This window comes from Diadema antillarum, unplaced genomic scaffold (assembly GCF_040938485.1).
Source record: "Diadema antillarum isolate AM-2024a unplaced genomic scaffold, OU_Dant_1.0 seq00000079_RagTag, whole genome shotgun sequence".
Taxonomy (NCBI): Eukaryota; Metazoa; Echinodermata; class Echinoidea; order Diadematoida; family Diadematidae; genus Diadema; species Diadema antillarum.
In genome coordinates this window covers 3,186,503-3,206,803 of record NW_027271172.1, presented here as the reverse complement: position 1 = coordinate 3,206,803, position 20,301 = coordinate 3,186,503, and the positions used below count along the sequence as shown (strand labels likewise).

Sequence of the window (20,301 nt, the reverse complement as noted above, 5' to 3'; positions counted from 1 at the left end):
CGGAAACACATGTCATATTTGCGAGTGTGTGACAACTTATTCTCATCCATGGCACTTTCATATTGCTCCTATACTTGCTGGGAAAAAAGTTTTTTTTTCTTTTTCAGGACCTTTCCTCCTATCGCGCTGTGTGTGCTGGTGTGTGTGTGTGTGTTAGAGTGGGCATGTGAGCGCGTGTATACTTATTAATATGTACATATCATATCACATTATATTTTAATATGTGCGCGTGTGCTTGTTATGCTTGATCATCGTAATGTGTACAATTTCATTACATCAAAGTTTCAAAACTCATTTTAGTGAATTATCATTCATAGAAAATTTTATTCACTAATACGTGAGAGACATTTACAACTCACGCTGATTGATAGACACTATCAAAGAGGCCTTTACCATCATTTATTGCAATCCAGATATCTGCTCTATAGACTGCCAAAAAAGGTAAACATATTCTGACACAAGAGTGGATACTACATGTACTTCCACGACAATATGGGTATAATCAGGGAGGTGGACCTCCCTGGTATAATGAAATGAAACCTCGAGCCATTGGTTCTGCAATCTCTCTTTCACAGCACATCGTTCTCTTTAGTAAGAATTCATAACATGATGGGGGGGGGGGGGGGGAGAGTTTTCGAGCAAGACTATAAGAGGTAACGTGTCAACAAACTGCTGGATTAAACGCTACCATTTCTGACTCTCAGCTGACCGCAGTCCAGCTTGGCAGATATCATCGACAATGAGTAAGTGCAGAAGCTATGTAGAGTATATCCTCCCTGATTAAACCTGTTCATGCGATGGCATGTCATAACGTACCTCCTCATTAAGTTATCGGGAAAAGTCAGTTTTGCAGCCCTAGAAATGAAAATTGGTTCTAATCTTATACAGTAGACTTAAACGACATTTCGGTCTGAACAGAAGAAATTTTGGTTAAAGTGAATCCTCCACCCGAGTGTAAACTTTGCAGCGAATTTCCATCTAGCCGAGAACATTTCGGGGTTTTGTTTTCTTTTCCATTTTGCGTTTCATTGCAACAGAAAAGAAGTGAAATGCGCTGTAGCTCCAGGCAGTACATGTTATAATATTTATTGATATCTCTCCTTTCTTATGGCATAATTTTCTTACTGGTTTGTGTTAACAATCCGATATTTTTTTTTTTGCTTGTTTCATTTTGCTTTGATTTCGTTTGGTGATGGCAGCGTTAGTTTTTGTACTTTGTACTGTTCTCGCAATTTGACGACCATCTGTTGATTTACTTTGTTTGTGTTGCTACTGAGCCATTAGTGAAAAACAGAAAATGAGACTGGACTAAAAATGTAAAAATCCTCCGTAAATTTGGACTATGTCTGCCCGTTGTGTGAACGAAATCTTATAGAACAATCGCCTCTGTTGTTTCGGAAACTGCATGCATTTCGCTCCTTTCTCACTCAACTCCTGAATGTGCCTTCAAGAGCATAATCACAAACTAGTGACTCGTAAATTTACCCCGCGCCACATCAAATCTTGTTGATCGACGCAAGGTAAATCAAAATGCGATAAACGATTTATTCAATTCTTTCACAGAGACCTTGCTGCACCCATGGAACACAGAGTTGGGACGGACTCCCCCCCCCCCCCCCCCCTCTCTCTCTCTCTCCATCTCTTTCTCTCCCTACCCCCTGCATGGATTTGTCGGCTTGGTTCATGCAGGTCTGTGGTTTATGACACTTAAAGGAAACCAAAACCCAAAGAGCAATGTGGATTGAGTGAGAGCAGCAAAATTAGTTATAGAACACATCAGTGAAAGTTTGTGGAAAATCGGACAATCGATGCAAACGTTATTAATTTTTAAAGTTTTGGTGTTGTAATGACTGGATAAGTAGACTACTTAAGAGTTCATGACGTCGTGTGTGGACAACAATATAAAGAAAATATAAAGAGAATTCCACAAAATTCATTTTTTTAAAACGGAAGTTACACATTCCATCAACTTGATACAGACATGGGTTAAAGGTACGTTGTAGTATATTATTCCTCCTGCTTTCTGAAAGCGGTTAGGGAAGTGCTCTTTCATTACGCTAGAAAAGTGAAAGCATGTTGAATTTTCTTTATATTTTCTTCATATTGTTGTCCACACATTCATGACGCCATAAACTCAAGTAGTCTCTTTATCCAGTGGTTCTAACACCAAAACTTTAAAAATTCATAACTTTTACATCGATTGTCCGATTTTCCTCAAACTTTCAATGATGTGTTCTACTGATGTTGCTGCTTTCACTCAATCCACATTGCTCTTTGGGTTTTTGGTTTCCTTTAAAGGTCCCATGACAAGATAACACACATTATCTCGTAAAACAAAATGCTTTTATGGATATTTCAATACCTACTTTCATGAAAGCCATCACTCAGAGTGGCATTTAACACCAATTCACGAAAGTGACAGTAATATAACAACGAAGAACATGTACTATACATTGTAATTCCACGAGTCCCTCGGAATAGTTTTGACGAGTTTATATTATTACTGCACTCTGCAAAGGATTGCTTCTGTGAGATCATCGATCAATCTGTCAATACTAAAGATTACTTTGCAAATTCTATAATTATCAAGCAGTATGTAATCATAACCATATTTGAATATTACTAGTAAACATTGCAGGATTTCCCGGTTGAGAAATTCTACTAAAGGTTGTGCTTGATGAAATTAATCATGCACAAACACATACATGTGTGTATATATTATGAATGATTGATATGATGACACAATGTATACAACATGAGTATAGTTTCTTACGTATTTGTTAAAGAGAAAATACAAACTACTTTTATGTCAACATTATGCACAGGAGATATAAGTAAAGAATACATGAAATATTCAAATTCATGAAATTCTTCCGTAGAGATGTTTCCTCGACGTCGATGTAGGGCAATTTGTCAATCAGTTGCAACGAAATATGAAATAGTCTCTTACAAACACTAACGATTACGAACGTGATGACATAGCGCGTGTATTTTATGCACTTCCAATATACAATCTGTAGTAAAAGACACAATGATTCGACGGAAAGCGCCGTTTTAAAGTGTCACAAATGTACACACTAGTAGTTATGTACATGTGGGATGTACTGTATGTATGGTTGTTTTAAAATGTGTATGTATAAAGGTTGACCAGATTAGTGGAGAACTTTCTATTTGGTATAGATACAGTACACACAGGTTGACGAGTTTAGTGGAGAACATTCTATTTGGTATAGCTACAATACATGTTGTTGATTTACAATACATGCTTGTGACAGGAAATACATTGTACCATATCGCTCACTCAACCTAGAATGATTTCTCACCCAATCTAGAATGTTCTAGGAAGTGTTTACATATTTGGCTGAGTGATGAAAAACATGCACTGTCCCTGTAGCCCAATGTGACTGGTAGTTATTTTTGGTAGGAAGTTATGCACATAGTTAGGCAGTGAGTCAGCTAGGATTTCTGGAACAGTCTTGAACTTGCTAGTATACAAGTATGTGGCCCTAGGCTGGAGCAAATTACAGAACATTCAAGAAAGGGGTGAATGGACCTATATAAGCCGCAGAAATTCTGCAGTAGGCAGAGTACCTAACACCTCTGCTCCGAGATTTACGTCACTTCTGGCTCTGAAGCGACTTGTTATAGTCAGTCCTGTGTTACCTGCTGACCTGCTCTATTTGTGGAGATAAGGCTTGGGAGACATTTTGTCTGCAGAGAATTAATTTGCCTACATTGGAGATAGCCTCCATTTTTATGTCAATGGACATTGCTACGACAAAGCTGTGACGGGCTGGATTCCCAGCTGGATATTATTGGCTGAATCATCATTCAACGCATCGACTGGACGCGGTCGTCATAAAGCCCCGGTCACGCAGCACTCCACGTCTAAATCACGTACAAAAAGTTATGAAAGTCTGGTGGACGTGGTCGTAAGTGGTAATTTTTTGGTCAATTTTGGTTTGGCCGTACTTTGTACGGGGTATGGCCGTTAGCGGCTCTTCCTCTGCTGAAGCACTGCCTAAGCACGGCTAACCACGTCCAGCTACGTGTATGTACGCGGGAAAAAATCCATTTGTCAGTGATAAGCCGCTCAACACACGCTATTTCCCGTGATACCAACGCGTAACACGCGTCAGATGACCGTGCTCTGCCCGTGACAGACTGCTAAACTTTCGCGTCTTACCGCGTCTCCCCAAATTTTAATCACTGCCGGAACACGGATTATCACGTGTGTTGCACGTGTGTTGCACGTCTTTACCACATGTGCCGCCCGTGGTTGTCCGTGGAATAAAATTTTGAGCAGTTCAAAACTTTTTACCGCGTCCGACGCCGTTCCAATTTTCTCCCGCGTCCTGCCACGTCTATAAATCGACCGTAGCTCGTCTTAAACTCGACATTAACGCGAACAACATCGTCTGCTTCACGGGAGACCACTTTTTGACGGGTTTTGGCCGTGATTAAGCCGTAAAGTGCTGTGTGACCGGGCTTTAACGTTTGGATTCTGCACGTTTCGCTGTGGACGTATACCCTGGATCTTTACCCTTGAACCATACCGTGGATTATTGTAACCTGCGCCTCTGGATTTACATCGGAGGAATCATTCATCGGTGCATCAAGGATCATTCATCTGTGCATCGAACATCGTATTTGGACATTTCCATGTACAGTTGTACATGGACCTTGTGATTTAAGATTTGGCTGTAATGCGTGTGATTCCAGTACCGATTTATATGATTTTTCTATTGATCACTATTGTACTGTTGTGAAAAGTGATTACGAGTCTGTACCCACAATATCACTTTTGATGAACCGCCTGAACATTAGTTGTTTCTTTTGTGCGATCATTCTCAGTGTGATTTTGGTCGTAACAAAAGACTGAAGTCCGTTCCACTTTCACGAGGATAAACTAGACAAAATTCTTGTCGACTCTGCCATAAGTAGGTTGCAGCCAAGGTTAGGATTCATTAAATCGATGAAATGAGGTTGGATGGAGTGTTACTCGAGTGCATTGCAACTAGGCGGAAGAAGAAGGAGCTGAAAAAGGCCTTATTTCATTTCGTCCTTGGCTTTGCTCATTCTCCGTAGTTCTCCACCCTCTGTTATATCATCATAAATGATCATGTTGCAGGAGATTCCATATTTGCTCCTGCGACAATTGCTCCCGTGAAATATCTGCACGCTAAGCCAAACATACATCATACCCACAAACATAACCCTAACCCTTATCCCATTTCTCACATCAAATTGATAAACCGAAAACGCTATCACAACCCTAACCCTAAGTTCTTGGAGAAAATAAGACCGGAGCAATTGTCGCAGGAACAAATGCCATGTCACCGTTGCAGGAATAACAGTAAGTTATTATAGCACCTCATTATACACTCCTTTTCACCCAGCGCTCTGTCTTTGTGATAAAACATGACTCGAAACCCACATTTTTTATGAGTCAATCACTCACTTCTGAGCGTCGTCATAATCTGTAGTATGCCAAATCATATCAAACTTCGCATTTCATGAGGTCAGTTTTCATAGCGACAACCGAACTGCTTCCAGACGATTGGGTGTTACCTGGTTACCACTGTGACCACAATGCCCGGTATATGATAGTTATTGTAAGCTGTTATTATGGCGAAGTGTCTCTATGAATCGGAATCTTGTTGTGTCTGTATATCAATCTTCACGTCCTCTCTCGATTTGAGTTCTCTCTCGGCCAGGACTTGTAATTTTTCGCTCTCGAGTGCGTATATTTCCAGCTCCTCATCCTTGGTGACGTTGTGCGCACCCAGCTTCTCGTAAACCCTGATCGTCTCCGAGTTCCACGCGTAGACACGCCACGTCATGGCAGAGCACCCAGACTTACGGGAATCCTGCGGAGGAACAATTAATGAGCAAAATGATTTCGCCCAGCCGTCATTTGGGAGCTTTAGATTTGCGACGTGGACGTTTAGGTGACGACTGCGTTGGCAGTTCTTCTCTCTCCCTGCATCGTGTTACAAAGAAGCTTCAGATTACGCGAGGACGCAACCTATACAAAGTAAAATGGCGCCCCCATAATTATGATCAGTGCATCGAGTAACTCTCTGCGTCGTGAATTTGATCGGACGCAAAAATGGCCCTGAACCGACCGTGAAAACTGAGACGACGCGAGATCGATTTTGATAAGCGATTTTGCGCATGCGCAGAACAGGTGTTTTTCCTCTGAATGTCCGCGTCGCGAAAATCCAAAGCTCCCTGTTACAGACAGACTGAGCCAATTATGATGACGGCCTATGACTCCGGTTGGAATCGTATGGTGTACGTGTACTTGGATAGGAAACAAGATTTCGCTCTAAGACATGACTCTATTTATCTCTGTTCAAACAGACTGCCTTTTGCGTGTTTTTGCCCTATGTTCATTTCAACTAATTATTTGTTGTTGTTGTTATATGACTTGTGTACTCTTAGTGTTTCATCTTAGCAATAACATATCAAGATATAATTTGCCTATTCAAAAGAGACATTTTTTTTTTGTGTGTCAATTCAAAGATAATGCAATGAGCTGGGACACAGGTCAACAGAAGCCACGATATGCTTTGCTAGAAAGTGGGTATCAGTCAGCGCAGAATGTGAAATAATTCCAACTCATTATGTCAGAACAAGGATAATTTCCATGCGCTTAACATCGCAAACGTTGAAAATAAAGATGCAATACAACTAGAAATAACATGAAAAAAAAAGTTACCTTTGCCATCGTGTTGAGTAACGCCGATGCAAGTCCCTTTCCTGTTGGAAATAAAACGAGTATGTACGAATCATGTAAAATAACAAAATTACATCTGAGGAGGGTTAAAACACAGGGTGTTTCATCACATCGTATCTCAAGCCGTTTGAGGATCAGTTGCGCGCGCACACATATCGTATCGCATCGTAATATCACATGAGCAAACACATTCCATCAAATAGAATGATTTTTTAACAACAATCGGACACATAAACAACAATAACAAACGACAGACGAAATTTATGATTTTTCATGTGTACACAAAACTGTGATATCGGTAAAACCCAATTGTGCAAATCGGATGTAACGGTTTTAATATTCTGCAAAGATTCTCCAACACTATACTCACGCCTGTGCTTGGCTGCAACGAAGAGACTGTTCAGATAAGTCGACTTGCCGGTGTAAGCTTGAACAATCGTGTTATAGACTGCGAAGCCTGCCAAATCTGCTACATCTTTGGAAGAGTTCTCGTTCTCGATGACAAGACACGTCGCCGGCGAGTCGGCGGAGAGAATGTGCTCCCGTACCCCTTAGGCAGTGATAAAACAGAAAACAGTATAATCATATTATGGACCCCGAAAAAATAAAGGGCAACAACAAAACAGATTAGGCAGACGGATGTAACACAGGTAGGTTTATTGAGGGTGTTAGTCAATGTTATGCTCTCGTTTATCCATTCTTTTTAGTTGCCCGAAATTCCTCCCTAAAAGTACGTATACATGATTACACAGGCACCATCACATCATAAGGTGCATTACTGCATTGTCCAACAGCCGCGAAATAAGGCCGGAAACGGGACGTAATGGCTTGATTCCTACAATTTTTTGTTTTGATTCGTTCAATGGTCAGAAGGAAGATTTAAAAATGTTAGAAACTATTTCGACTAGATATCACTGTCGCATTCTAAAAAAAAAAAGAAAAAAAAAGATATTAGTACAAAAAGACAAAAGGTCGAAACAGTTACTCTCTTGGATGTTCCAGAATGGTCCATTGCCTGTTCACGATGATTTTCATGTGATAAACGCATCAATGAACGATTGACATCTATCATATTCCTAGCCCACCCCCCCCCCCCCCCCCCCCCCCCCACTCCCAGACAGAGTTATGACGTCATTTATTTACCGTCAATCGTCATCTGAAGAGACCCGGCGGAAAGTTTCTCGTACTCGGACATCTCTTTTATCAGACTATAGAGGGCAGCAGCATCGTCAGCTTGCCCGCGGCGAATCAAGTACGAACTTTCCATGGCTTTACAAGTCTCTAATTCCTCCACCGGAAATGAAAAAAACAAACAAACAAACGAACAAAAATATCGTCTTTCAAGAATGAAAGATATCCAATGCATGAAACATGAAATAATTATGTTTATAGTGAAATAACAAATTCTTACTGCCACGCGACATCCACGAAAATTAAATGATAATGGGCCCTCCGTTTTTAATGCCCCTTGTCATTTTCTGTTCTGCTTTTGCCAGTAGGCGTAACTGGTTTACAGTCCACAAACCATGACAGACTGTAATTTGGTGATCAATTTCAAAGACTGTTATGGAATATTTGTCTCTGTTCTTTCGATGACGGGTATAATTATTTTGTAGTACACGCTCTCTTTCCTTGTAGGCCTCAATGAATCATGCTATCACTTCGTCTTTCTTTGTTCTTTTTCTTCAAGTGTTTTACGAACACACGCACACACACAATTGCACACACACACACACACACACACACTTAAATATATGTATATGTATAATGCATGTATATGTATATATATTATATATATATATATATATATATATATATATATATATGTATATATATATATATATATATATACATATATATATTTATATAAGAAGAGTTTTATCCCAAACCAGCTAACTCCATTCTTCTTAAGTTGAGATGTCTGCGAATAAAGCTGCTAAAAACAAAGAAAATAAGAAAATAGTGGATATTTTTAATCATAACTTCTAGAATGTTTCTCTATGTTATACAAGTGAGGTATTACTGGAAAGGTTTCATTTTGCTCTATCAGATGACGGATTTACTTTGAAATGTTTAAAAATGGCGCTTAGCCCATTTTGCAGTAAAACTCTTCATATTAATTATACATATAATATATATATATATATATATATATATATATATATATATATATAATATATACGCACAAAGAACAGTCATGACGACTATATCAAAGCTAAATGTGGGTATGGGCCTTCTGATTGAGACAAAATATCTCCGAAGCTGGAACCAACTTATATACGCCATTATACAATTCAATTCAATTCAATTCAGTTCAAGTTTTTATTTTTCCATCCAGCAAGGAGTGAAACAAAGTGTAATATATCATTATAAAATCGAGTTTATCAAAACAAGTGTATACTATACACTCTTTTTAATGAACTCGGGTTTACTAGGAATATGAAGTGTAAATGTCCGGATTGGCGCGCGTAGGGTAATAACTGCGAATGATTGATAATCATTGTAACCTGTGATCTGCTACGAGATTATCTAACATCCCTCGCGGCAAAAGGTTTTAAAATGTCCTATCACAATCTGGAACAGGTTTGACGTAACATTGGTCACTCATTAGTTTGTTTACTTGTTTGTTTGTTTTATGCTCCTTCCCCATCTCGGAATATCGCTCTTGAACAAGATCTGATTTGTATATGGTAACTTAATGTTCTGCCTTTTTTTTTTGTTCTTTTTTACAACTCCTCTACACTGTTCAGAGATTGTATTATTCTCATCAAGTTGATTGTTATAAATAGTGTGATTCTGTATAATTTTTCAATAAAACATAAATTATAAAAAAAAAGGTTTGACGTAACAGTTCAGCATGACATCTTGGCGAAAAAACACCTTTATAATATTTTTTTTCCCCAGAAGGTATGAACGTACATTTTTCTACTCTCTAAAAGAAATCGAGTGAAAATATTCACTCCTAAAAGAGTGAATACAAAAAAGAGTGAATTTAGAGTGAAATTGGAGTGAATTTTGAGTGAAAATGTTCATTTTCACTCGTTTTAGAGTGACCTCAGGGATCACTCGAAGATTTTGGAGTGATCCCTGAGGTCATTCCAAAATGAGTGAAAATGAACATTTTCACTCAAAATTCACTCCAATTTCACTCTAAATTCACTCTTTTTTTGTATTCACTCTTTCAAGAGTGAATATTTTCACTCGACTTTTTTTAGAGAGTAAGCATTCTATCATAGTGGCCATGTCCTCTTGATATCAAGTCCAAAGTTTGAGGTCCAAAGTTTGAGGCCAAGCCTGTATCATCTCAAGGCCATTAAAATGTGCGAGACACAGATTATGTCACACCATGTAGTATAGTGCTTTCACAATAGAGTGCTCTTATTATGTAGAACATATCGAGAAATGTACTGCAGTCACATCATAGCATGATTAGTCCACAGTTTTGCGGGGTATTTTGTTGTTGTTGTTATTCTTACGAGACGAGACTTTGGATATCAATTATTTATTATACGATCGCCGACGATAGTTTCTGTAAGCCTGGTACAGTAAGAACATCCTAAAATTGTATTTCGCTGAACAAGAAATCTTAGATAAAAATCACCTTGAAATGACACTTATTCATCATAACCCAATCATTCAACGAGGCACAAGAAACGCAATCAAACGAAGCTACAGGACTATTCGTAGGCCCTACTATGTTTTATTAAGTAAATCATATTCAATAGATCTGCCAGTTGAAAATTTCATGAAGTTTATTTGCCCGGTAGATCTGGAATCTGTGGTATTGGAGCATGCAAAAGCTTGGATATGTTTCATGTGCAATCTTGTAAACGTATCGAAACTGAATAGACTTGTATGAAATAGTTGAAATTGATAGGCCTACAATGTATTCCAAATACCTTGTAAAGGGATGCAGTGAAACTATAATAAACTGCCTACAAACTGCGCACTCTTTCAAGAGATTGCTATAGCTATGAATGCATGATAGAGTATGCATCGAGTACATTAGTTGCCATGCATCAGTACTTACTGGATGCATAGCCATGCATCCAGGAAACTTGCTACTATATGTATAGGCCTACGCAGCATGACTGAAAAAAAAGTCAGCTGTCCTATAAAACAGATGATGTGCGTGTCTTTTCGGGTATTGGCAAGAATATTACGTGCATGGATAGGAGTAATCACGGAAACTATCTACAACATGTACTCTAAAACCCCATTCGACTTCGCCTCGCCTCGTGGGTTAAAACAATACCATAGTTGCCTTATCTACACAATACGGATACACTCAGATAGGTATAACCAAGGAGGTACTAGGCAAGCTTGCCTAGTACCTCCTTGGTATAACTGTATAGTACATGTACATACAACGTCATGTGTACTAGCACAATGGGAAATCCCCGTTCTTCACCAAGTTCACCATTCACATGCAGTTCGTACATACACTGTAGGCCTATATTTTTCAGCGCATCAACTCGCCTGCCGTTTGAGTACAATGTGGGATACCTGATAGAGAGAATATTAGCTCAATTGTCAAGATCATTTATAATATGGTCTGCAGTACGTTCAGCTCAGCTTACCTCTGCTGCATATAATGCGGTGCTCTGATGTCCCGCTTTTCTGGATCTGGTGCGATGACAGGAGAACGAAATTCCTATGAGGTTGCCCAGAAAGGTGATTCCTAGTGTTTGGAACACGTCGCATCGCAGTGCGAGGAGTAGCCTTTAAACAAGGCGACTCGCTCTGCGTGCCCCCGTATAGCGCGTTTACCCCACAAACCTGTTGGCCGGCGAGTGGAGCGAGCCGCCTTTATCCACTCGTTCAGGGATGTGTACTTTTGTCGTTGTTGTTGCTTTATATTCTTTGACAAATTTGCGTACAAATTTGACGCAGAAAATACACACGGCACCAAGGCAAGCCTCGTTAATATTAAGTAACTATTCTTATTCTAGTTAATATTAACGAGTAACGAGGCTTGCCTTGGTGCCATGTGTATTTTCTGCGTCAAATTTGTACGCAAATTTGTCAAAGAATATAAAGCAACAACAACGACAAAAGTACACATCCCTGAACGAGTGGATAAAGGCGGCTCGCTCCACTCGCCGGCCAACAGGTTTGTGGGGTAAACGCGCTATACGGGGGCACGCAGAGCGAGTCGCCTTGTTTAAAGGCTATGCGAGGAGCCGCTGCGCCGAGTGTATGGAAGCTGCGCATGCGCAGCTACAAAAGTCGTCTGCGGCATAGTTATTAGTCCACTGCCTGGACGCGTTGTTGTTTTGTGTGATCATTTACCGCGCGCACACACCGCTACAGCACGCGTATGCTCCACCGTACGCTCTTGTATTAATTTGCCGCGCACGCACGCATCTCGACCTCCAAAACAGTCCAGTCTGGTTTGCCAAGTCTCCCCGAAATATTTCGGAAAAAAATGGCCCCACCCCCACTCCCTCATTCATTTCGAGCATCCTGATTGGTCGATGAGATTGCGTCCAGCAGGCAATTTGTGGGATCGAAAAGAGTCGATCGATCTCTAATCTTGTAGTCTTATTGCAAACAGGTATATTGCATGTAGCAATATAACATACGTATTTTACGCCAATATTTGTATTAATCTCTACATATATTGATGGAATTTCAAAATTATTTTTCTTTTTATTAAAAATTGCTCAAATAATATATCTTAGAGATCATAAGAGGAGAATAAAATTAGAACGTATATAAACCGTGCGTAAGATTAAGACTAACTTCTACTCGTTTCTATAATTGTTATAAATTAAGTTATAAATATCACAATAATCATCATTAATTTATATCTTTTTTTCGACAAAAAAATAATAATATAAAAATTACAAATAATAAGTTGATAAATACGTGTATTAAAGATATTCGCCCATTTAAAGCATCGTGACTTATCGTACATGTCAATTTCGAGGTGGCTTTTACTTCTCGATCGGGGATCCCCCGAATCGCGTGTACAGCATACAGCTGCTGCTGTTTGTGTAACAAATGTGCTTTTCGTATTGATTCCGAGTCTTGCGTTTTCCGACCAAAATCTGTGCAGCATTTCAAGTATTTCCTCCAAACCTTGTTTCCATGATCAATGGATGTCAACATCAGCGTCTCCGCGTCGCTTTTCTGACAGTGATAATGAGAAGAGCATTCAGTGCAATGTGCTACTGAGAAGCTTGGATTCGTTGACGGTTTCGGGGAGCAGCAGCAGAACCAGAACTTAGAAGTCCCTACTACACGTAGACCTACTCGTTTCTCCGTGCGTGGTCAACTCATAGACTCATGATTTTGTTTATCTCCATGCCGACTGGTTTCGGCAATAGTGTGGTGTTCCAACTTCCAAGCTGCACCGTTGTGCGTTGATATTCTTCGCAAACTAGATCTACATGATGGACCAGACTCTCCGAAAGCTGTGGCTCTTGTTGTCATGCCTTTGAAGTCTTTAATTTCGGACCAGATGAGCAGGGCTATGGATCTTGCTTGGCCTGCGTGACAAGTCGGAGACTCAAGCGGCCTAGCGGTAAGCTAATCTGATCATTTAACGTTAGATCTATCCAGTTTCTACAAATGATTCGTCAAGGCAACTTTCATATCGTGTCTCTTGTCTTGAATTACAAACTGTAACTGTAGGCCCCTAGTTGAACAACAAAAAAAAATGATTGTAAAACTAAATGTAGTAAAATGTCTGGTCTCTGGGCCGGGTAGGGTAAACACATGTCAGGCTTCTACTACAGTACTACTCTTGTGAGTGTTCCTAGGTGTACTGACCTGAGTCAAATCCTGTGTAATTGTAAAAAATTATTAACACTGTAGCTGCACTGGTTTAATTAATTGTTTTGTACAGTAGCAGTACAGTAACTACTGTAACTTTCTCGCATACAAATGCAATTACACATAGGCCTACTGCCTTAGCTTTAATCTGTGAGCCACAGCCTGTGTCTCGTTGGCTTTGCTCCTCTACACAGACAGAGGAGCAATCGAGACACGCGCTGTGGCCCACAGACTAATTCTTCATGTGCATGTACATTGAGAAAAACTCAAATAGGAACATGCTTCAGTATGCAAATGTACTCATACTGAAAGGGGACAACTTTGCACAACAGGGAATGACACTAGAACCAGACAGGGTTTGCCTTTTGAACACTTTGATTCGGTCTTCGGTACCGAATCGTCAACATAGGTCCTCTGAGGACAGTCGCCAACTTTCGTTCTTCTTTCCGCCCTCTCTCGGTGTATCTGTTACAACCGTTTACACATTATGTTCCCTTACAATACTTGTTCATCTATAGATTAAAATTATGCAGTCTTATGGCTATGCGATATGCATTGAAGAGACTGCAGGCATTATTAAAATCACATGTGCAATGTAGAAAGTGTTTTTTTATTTTAATCTTACTGGTGTTTTTTTTTTCTTATTTTTCAAATAGGAGGACTGCATCTGGAGACACCAAAGCATTTCGAGCAGTGTATGGAAAATTGGGTGAATTACGATCGAAACTCAAGTCGTCAGTCCCGCTGTTGCCCTGACAGCCACTGCAACCAGAGATGTGCGTAGCGGTATCATCGAAAACTTTGCTCTTCGCAATTATGTATGGGTAAATCAGTTGCCGGACAAGCAAAATATAAAACATGTTGTCAAGTCTGCTGCAAGAGATTTAGATACAATGTTCAAGTGGCTGGCAGATGACTTGAAGATCCATGGTGCATGTTGTGAAAGGATGATAAGAAAAATGTGCAGTAATGTGTACGCGACCTTTATGGCACTGCTTCCAGAAGGTTGCCACAGGTATGTTAATAAGTTTATACATGTATGTACCAACGGAACACGGAAACTGATATCCAAAAGGAAATTGTTGACAGCATGGTAGCAACAGATGGTGAAATCAGAGTTCTGGGCCCCATTTCATAAAAGATGTTACGATAGCAACTTTTGTTGGAATGGCAACTTCCAATAGCAACAGCCAATCAGGAAGCTGGATTCTTGTCGTTACCATGACAACTGCCAGTCCAGCAAGAGTTGCTGTCAGATCAGATCTTTATGAAATGGGGCCCTGATAGCTACCATTGCGTCTGGCCTGGGTGTTGACGTAAGCAACGTACACAGTACGGTTTTGTGTGGATGCCCAAGTGATCTAGACGATTATATCCACTTTTTAAAAGCACTCAATTTTCAGGAGTTATCAGATATACTGGTAACATGAAGAATCATGTACAGCTGTACAGCTGTACATCGGAGCTGAGATTTTTTTTTTTAATGAAAAATGTCACGTATACACATGTACATGTAGCTTAGCTTGTACCTTTGGGATTTGAAAATTGTTTTTTAGAGAATTCATATGATTGTTTTCAAACAAGAATCCACTGTGGGTGTTTTTCCTCCTTAAGGTTTGTAATGATGAGTGGTTGGTACATTGGTTTCTGGTGTACCTGAATTTTTGGACCTGAATTTCTGCAGTTCCGTGCTACATGTACAATAATTTTCTTTTTATCACTGAAATTACTGTACCTTGCTCTTATTCATAGAAGCAAATACAATGTACATTTGTACACACCTACTTTTCATACTGTACTTTATTTTTTAGGCGTGAATATTTTCATTTCATTGGACATGTTGATGGGTACATATCGTAATTACAAGTGATAAAATTATGGAAAAGTTGAAATATTTTAGTTCAAGGTTGTGTTTTTGTGATGTAGTGGATTACATGTACATTTACATACAGACCATGCCAAGTGGGGATGGGCTGTGTGTTTTGGGTGTTTGGGTGGGTGTTTGAAAATTGAACTGTTATGCTGTTTGTCTGCACATATAATTGTACATCGCATGTTCATCTATGCATACATGTACATACAAGTGTACACATGTTTAGAGTATGTTTTTGAGTTGTACAACTACCAAGAACTTGTTTACATATACTTTCTTTACATAGAAAATCATTCATGAGAAGTACAGTATGTTCTTTGGCCCATTTTGATAAAACTAAAACTAGTTCTGTTAATGCACATTAACATTTGTACCTATAGTTTGAACTGTGTAGCAATGAATTTATTTTCTTTTTTGAACTTCGAAGCATTTTTTTTTTACCAAGAATTGTTGTAAAGCGCAACAAATGAAAAAACAAAGATTTCTTTGTCATAAATTGTAACCAGTTTGTGTTAATCCTGTGTTTTTGATGTGTAATGAGAGTCTACTACACATGGTAATCAGACTGAAATGTGACATATCAAATTATTTCTCTGACATCAAAATTCAGAGTCAAACAGTTTACAATGTATTTTGTTTGAAATAATGCACTGTTGTTGAACAATGATCGCGAACTATCATGAATATACAGCAAATGTATTGTATATTACAGTACTTGTACATGTACATGTACAAATGAAAGTGTATAATGAAGGAATTTCAAGAGCATGGAGAAACAACTGAAATATGCCTAATATTTTATCAACTATAGAACATTTTATTTCAGTTCCTTATGAGTACTTGGTGGCACAGAATATCCAACTTTAAAGACACTTATACACCTGAGGAATTATTTTGAATGTCCTTCCCAGAGTGACAACTTTTTGAACTCATTATTGACAGTTGGGAGTGGGATGCTAGCTTTGAAACTTCCTTGGTAGTTGGTACAACGTTAACAGTTTTACCATCATGGCCAAATTTTTATAATGAAGGCTTAAGAAGTAATGTGATTAAAAAATGTACAAGTTATACATATGCTCAAATTACGCTACTCGTAGTCCATTTGTTTTCACTTTGCTGTCTGCTCTAACTGTACATGAAATAATGAAGACTACACAGTGTATGTAACAGTACATATATTGCACATAATGTACATGTACACTGTACATTGTACATTTCAAAGTACAATAGTGATAAATTGATGTATTTCTTGACCACACCTCAACACTGAAAAAAAAAAATCTAAACTTATTTACCAATAATCAGGTGCCATAAACGTTGAAAAAAGTAAAGTCTACTACACTGTACAGCTGTATGTACAAAGTACATATACAATGTTTTAATTTGGATGTGATTTGTAATAGGGGGTTTAATCAAATTGCTAACATGTGAGTGTGTGTGTGTGTGTGTGTGTGTGCATGTGTTTGTGTATGTTCGTGTGTGTGTGTGTGTGTGTGTGTGTACACATGCATGTACGTGCGGGTTTTTTTTTTTGCTATTATGATCAGAAATGTATATTTTCGTCATTTCAATTGTAGCAAATGAAAATTGTTGTTTTTTTCTATTACTTTGAATGGAACAAAATAAACATCGTTGAAAAAAAAAAGTGTATGTGTTTGTGTGTGTTGTGTGCATGGCCCACACATTTCCCAAGCATAATTTCACGCTGATATCCCCCTTAAATGTTTGTGAATTAGAAAAAAAACAAGTTGCTTTGTCAGACTGTCTTTTGATATGAATAGGCCTACTTCATCTTGGTTTACTAAGTTTAGCTTTATTATCATGAAGACTAACAAACAAAAAACTGAGTGACGGGGTATTCTTACAACAGGGATATTGGTCTTATTGTCTCTGTTACAGAAATTATCAAAGTGAATAGTTTTGGTCTAACTGCCCAGTAAGCCCTACATGAAGTGGTAATAAAATTACAAAAGTTGTACAAACTTAGCGCAATTCTTTAAATTTAGACTGCTCTCTAAAAAAAGCACCTTCTGGTTCCTTACATGCACGTCAAAACTTTGCACTACAAATTGTGTAATGTGGTTGTACCCTATCCCCTTCACCTCCACCACCCCTGATCAGAATATGCTTGATATCTTGTATACCATACATAGCTAAGTAGCGGTTCATAGAACCTACATCTCACAGCCCTGAGCTTACATTACAAAATTACATTATTATTTAGTGGGCCAGATAATAGTGAAAACAGGTGCATACAAGTGCCTATGTCAATTAAAGAATTTCTTTAATTTCTGAATATTTCATCATACAATATTATTAAGGAAGAATAATTGATGACAAAATTATTTCCTTTAATGAATATGATTGGCACAATCCCCCCCCCCAAAAAAAAACCCCAACATAATGATCGAATTTGATCCCCTTTACCAACAATAACATCGCCAAACAAATCTTCCAACTTTTCTTGAGGTCTACATCTCACGACCTTCACAGAGTTCTTTGCAGTTTTATGTAGTGTTTGGACGTTAGGAGTGGCACATCACAAATCATACATCGGCGAGATGGCGATTTGTAGCTCGACATTTTCAATCTCAAGAATAATATTCAAGTCATCTCATCATCGAATCTGGGCACAACAAAGTCCAAAACACCACGTGAAAGTAGGTCGGACATGACTGCAACCATAACTTTCAGCCAGTCAAAAACGTTGCACGAATCAGCTGTGCAAACAATGCATGGTACGGATCACTGAAGAACTGAGTACATGTATCGCATTGCATTGTGATCAAAGAGTTGGCTCTTTGATTGTGATAATGTGTGTTGTGCAAAAATGCAGGCATCTCTGTTACATAATTAGTAATTGTTGCAGATCGCAATTCACGGTGCAATGCACACAGCTGGCTGCAGATCGATCGATCCCACAGAACTTTTCTGTGATCGATCCTTCAGTTTTCATGCATACGCAATGAGCTTGCGAGAGATAGGGCATTACGTCAGCATACCTAATATGAACTTTTGACCCTACGCACTGTCAAACCATTCTGGACGTTTTTTTCGGACAGGTTTGTTGGCGCCCTCATCGATATCGAGCGGTTACAGGGGATAGCGCGATAAGCTGTGGAGCGCGCGTGGATGCGTAATGATAAGAAAACGTCCAGAATCTGGACTACATAGTTATTCGTAGCTCTGAATCAAATTGGACCAGCATCTAAATTAGAAAAGCTGGCATTCTTGTATGATTGTGTTTGTGTGTCTGTCTGTCTGTATACGTGTCTATGTGTTTCTGATGATAAGTTACTTCTGTAATCCCTCAACTGAATTCAGACTGATGGAGTACTGGTGTTAGACACTCAGAAGCTCCGTGAAAATCACAAAATGTACGGCGTTATAAAATACACCTTTCAGAATATTGATGGAATAAAAAACAAAAGTTTTTTTTTTCCTCCTGGTTTACCACACATTTGATTACACCTGCACAATGCATCTACAGCTACCATTCAAAGTCATTACAATGTTGCACAGGGGCGTCACCAGCTTTTTTTCAAGGGGGGTGCGTTTTGACACTAAATGTTTACGATATTTTTTGGACAGTCATTTGGAATATAGGAAGCTCTCAATCCCTAGACTTTTACTGTTTTTTGAGGGAAACCAAGCGGGGAAGGGGCACCGGCGTAGCTAGGATTTCATTTTTTTTTTTTTTTTTTTTGGGTGGGGGAGGGGGGGGAGGGGTTAGTATGCGAGGGAGCGAGCAAGGGTGGGGGGAGCGTGTGGAAGTGCCGGAGGGGGTTGTACCCCCTATAAATGGATTATGGAATGACGGTGTGAAACGACAAATTACTGGCAGCGATATCAGAAGAATGGCATAACGACTACATGCGAGCGAGGGGAGCGAGCGAGCTTGAAAATTTTGACATTTTACAGTCCAAAAACTGCCGTCATATAGCCATATTTTAGTGCTTTGTACATTAAGGGGGGGGGGGGCGCACCGGGCGCAACTGCTGGCAGTTACTGGCAGCAACATCAGGAGAATTGCATAACAATTAAATGCGAGCGAGCGAGCGAGCGAGCTTGAAAATTTTGACATTTTACTGTCCAAAAACTGCCGTTTGTAGCCATATTTATTTGCTTTGGAAATTAAAGGGGAAGGCTAGTAACTGATCAGTGGGAATCAGTGGAAATGCTGGGAGATGATTGTTCCAATCCTTATGGGATTCATTCAAGAGTTCATTGTATATCTTTTGTTGTGTGAAAATGATTTGCTTCAGAACGGTCTCATATTCAAGTAATGTGCAGATTAATGCTCCGTCACTGACCAGGGACGCTAACCTGGAAGCATTAAACTGCACATTACTTGAATATGAGACCATTCTGAAGCAAATCATTTTCACACAACAATAGATATACAATGAACTCTTGAATGAATCCCGTAAGGATTGGAACAATCGTCTCCCAGCATTTCCACTGATTCCCACTGATCAGTTACTAGCCATCCCCTTTAAGGGGGGCACACCGGGTCCAACTGCTGGGAATTACTGGCAGCAACATCAGGTGAATGGCATTTGACACAGATTGTACATTGACACATCCAATTCGTAATGACTGACTACGGACCTTTGCTGCCAGATGTTTTGATGCAATTATCATAAATTCACTTTTGTCATCATTCAGTTTGAGTTTGTTCCGTATCGAGTTCCGTATATATTGTTCCGTATATATAAATGCGAGCAAGCGAAGAGAGCGAGCTTGAAAATTTTGACATTTTACAGTCCAAAAACCGCCATTTGGAGCCATATTTTTTCGCTTTGAAAATAAAGGAGGGGTGGGGGGCGCAACGGGCGCAACTGCCGGTAATTACTAGCAGCAACATCAGGAGAATTGCATAACAATTAAATGCGAGCGAGCGAGC

The 20,301-nt window shown here is 39.3% G+C and overlaps 1 protein-coding gene across 1 annotated transcript; it reads right to left on the bottom strand.

Annotated features, from left to right (window-relative positions):
- Window positions 1-5,642: 5,642 nt before the first annotated feature.
- LOC139726096 (diamine acetyltransferase 1-like) lies at window positions 5,643-11,428 on the bottom strand. Its single transcript, XM_071637176.1, has 5 exons — window positions 11,323-11,428; window positions 7,886-8,030; window positions 7,113-7,292; window positions 6,725-6,765; window positions 5,643-5,870 (listed from the first exon to the last, which is right to left on the bottom strand). Exons 2-5 carry the CDS (start codon window positions 8,007-8,009, stop codon window positions 5,643-5,645), a joined length of 573 nt encoding a protein of 190 aa, XP_071493277.1. The 5' UTR covers window positions 8,010-8,030; window positions 11,323-11,428.
- Between the last annotated feature and the right edge of the window lie 8,873 nt (window positions 11,429-20,301).

Coding starts and splice junctions, on each gene's coding strand:
- LOC139726096 (XM_071637176.1), bottom strand. CDS start 8,009: ATGGAAAGTTCGTACTTGATTCGCCGCGGGCAAGCTGACGATGCTGCT. Junction 6,766..7,112: donor CGTTGCAGCCAAGCACAGGC/GTGAGTATAGTG, acceptor TATTTCCAACAG/GAAAGGGACTTGCATCGGCG. Junction 5,871..6,724: donor TACTCAACACGATGGCAAAG/GTAACTTTTTTT, acceptor GTTCCTCCGCAG/GATTCCCGTAAGTCTGGGTG.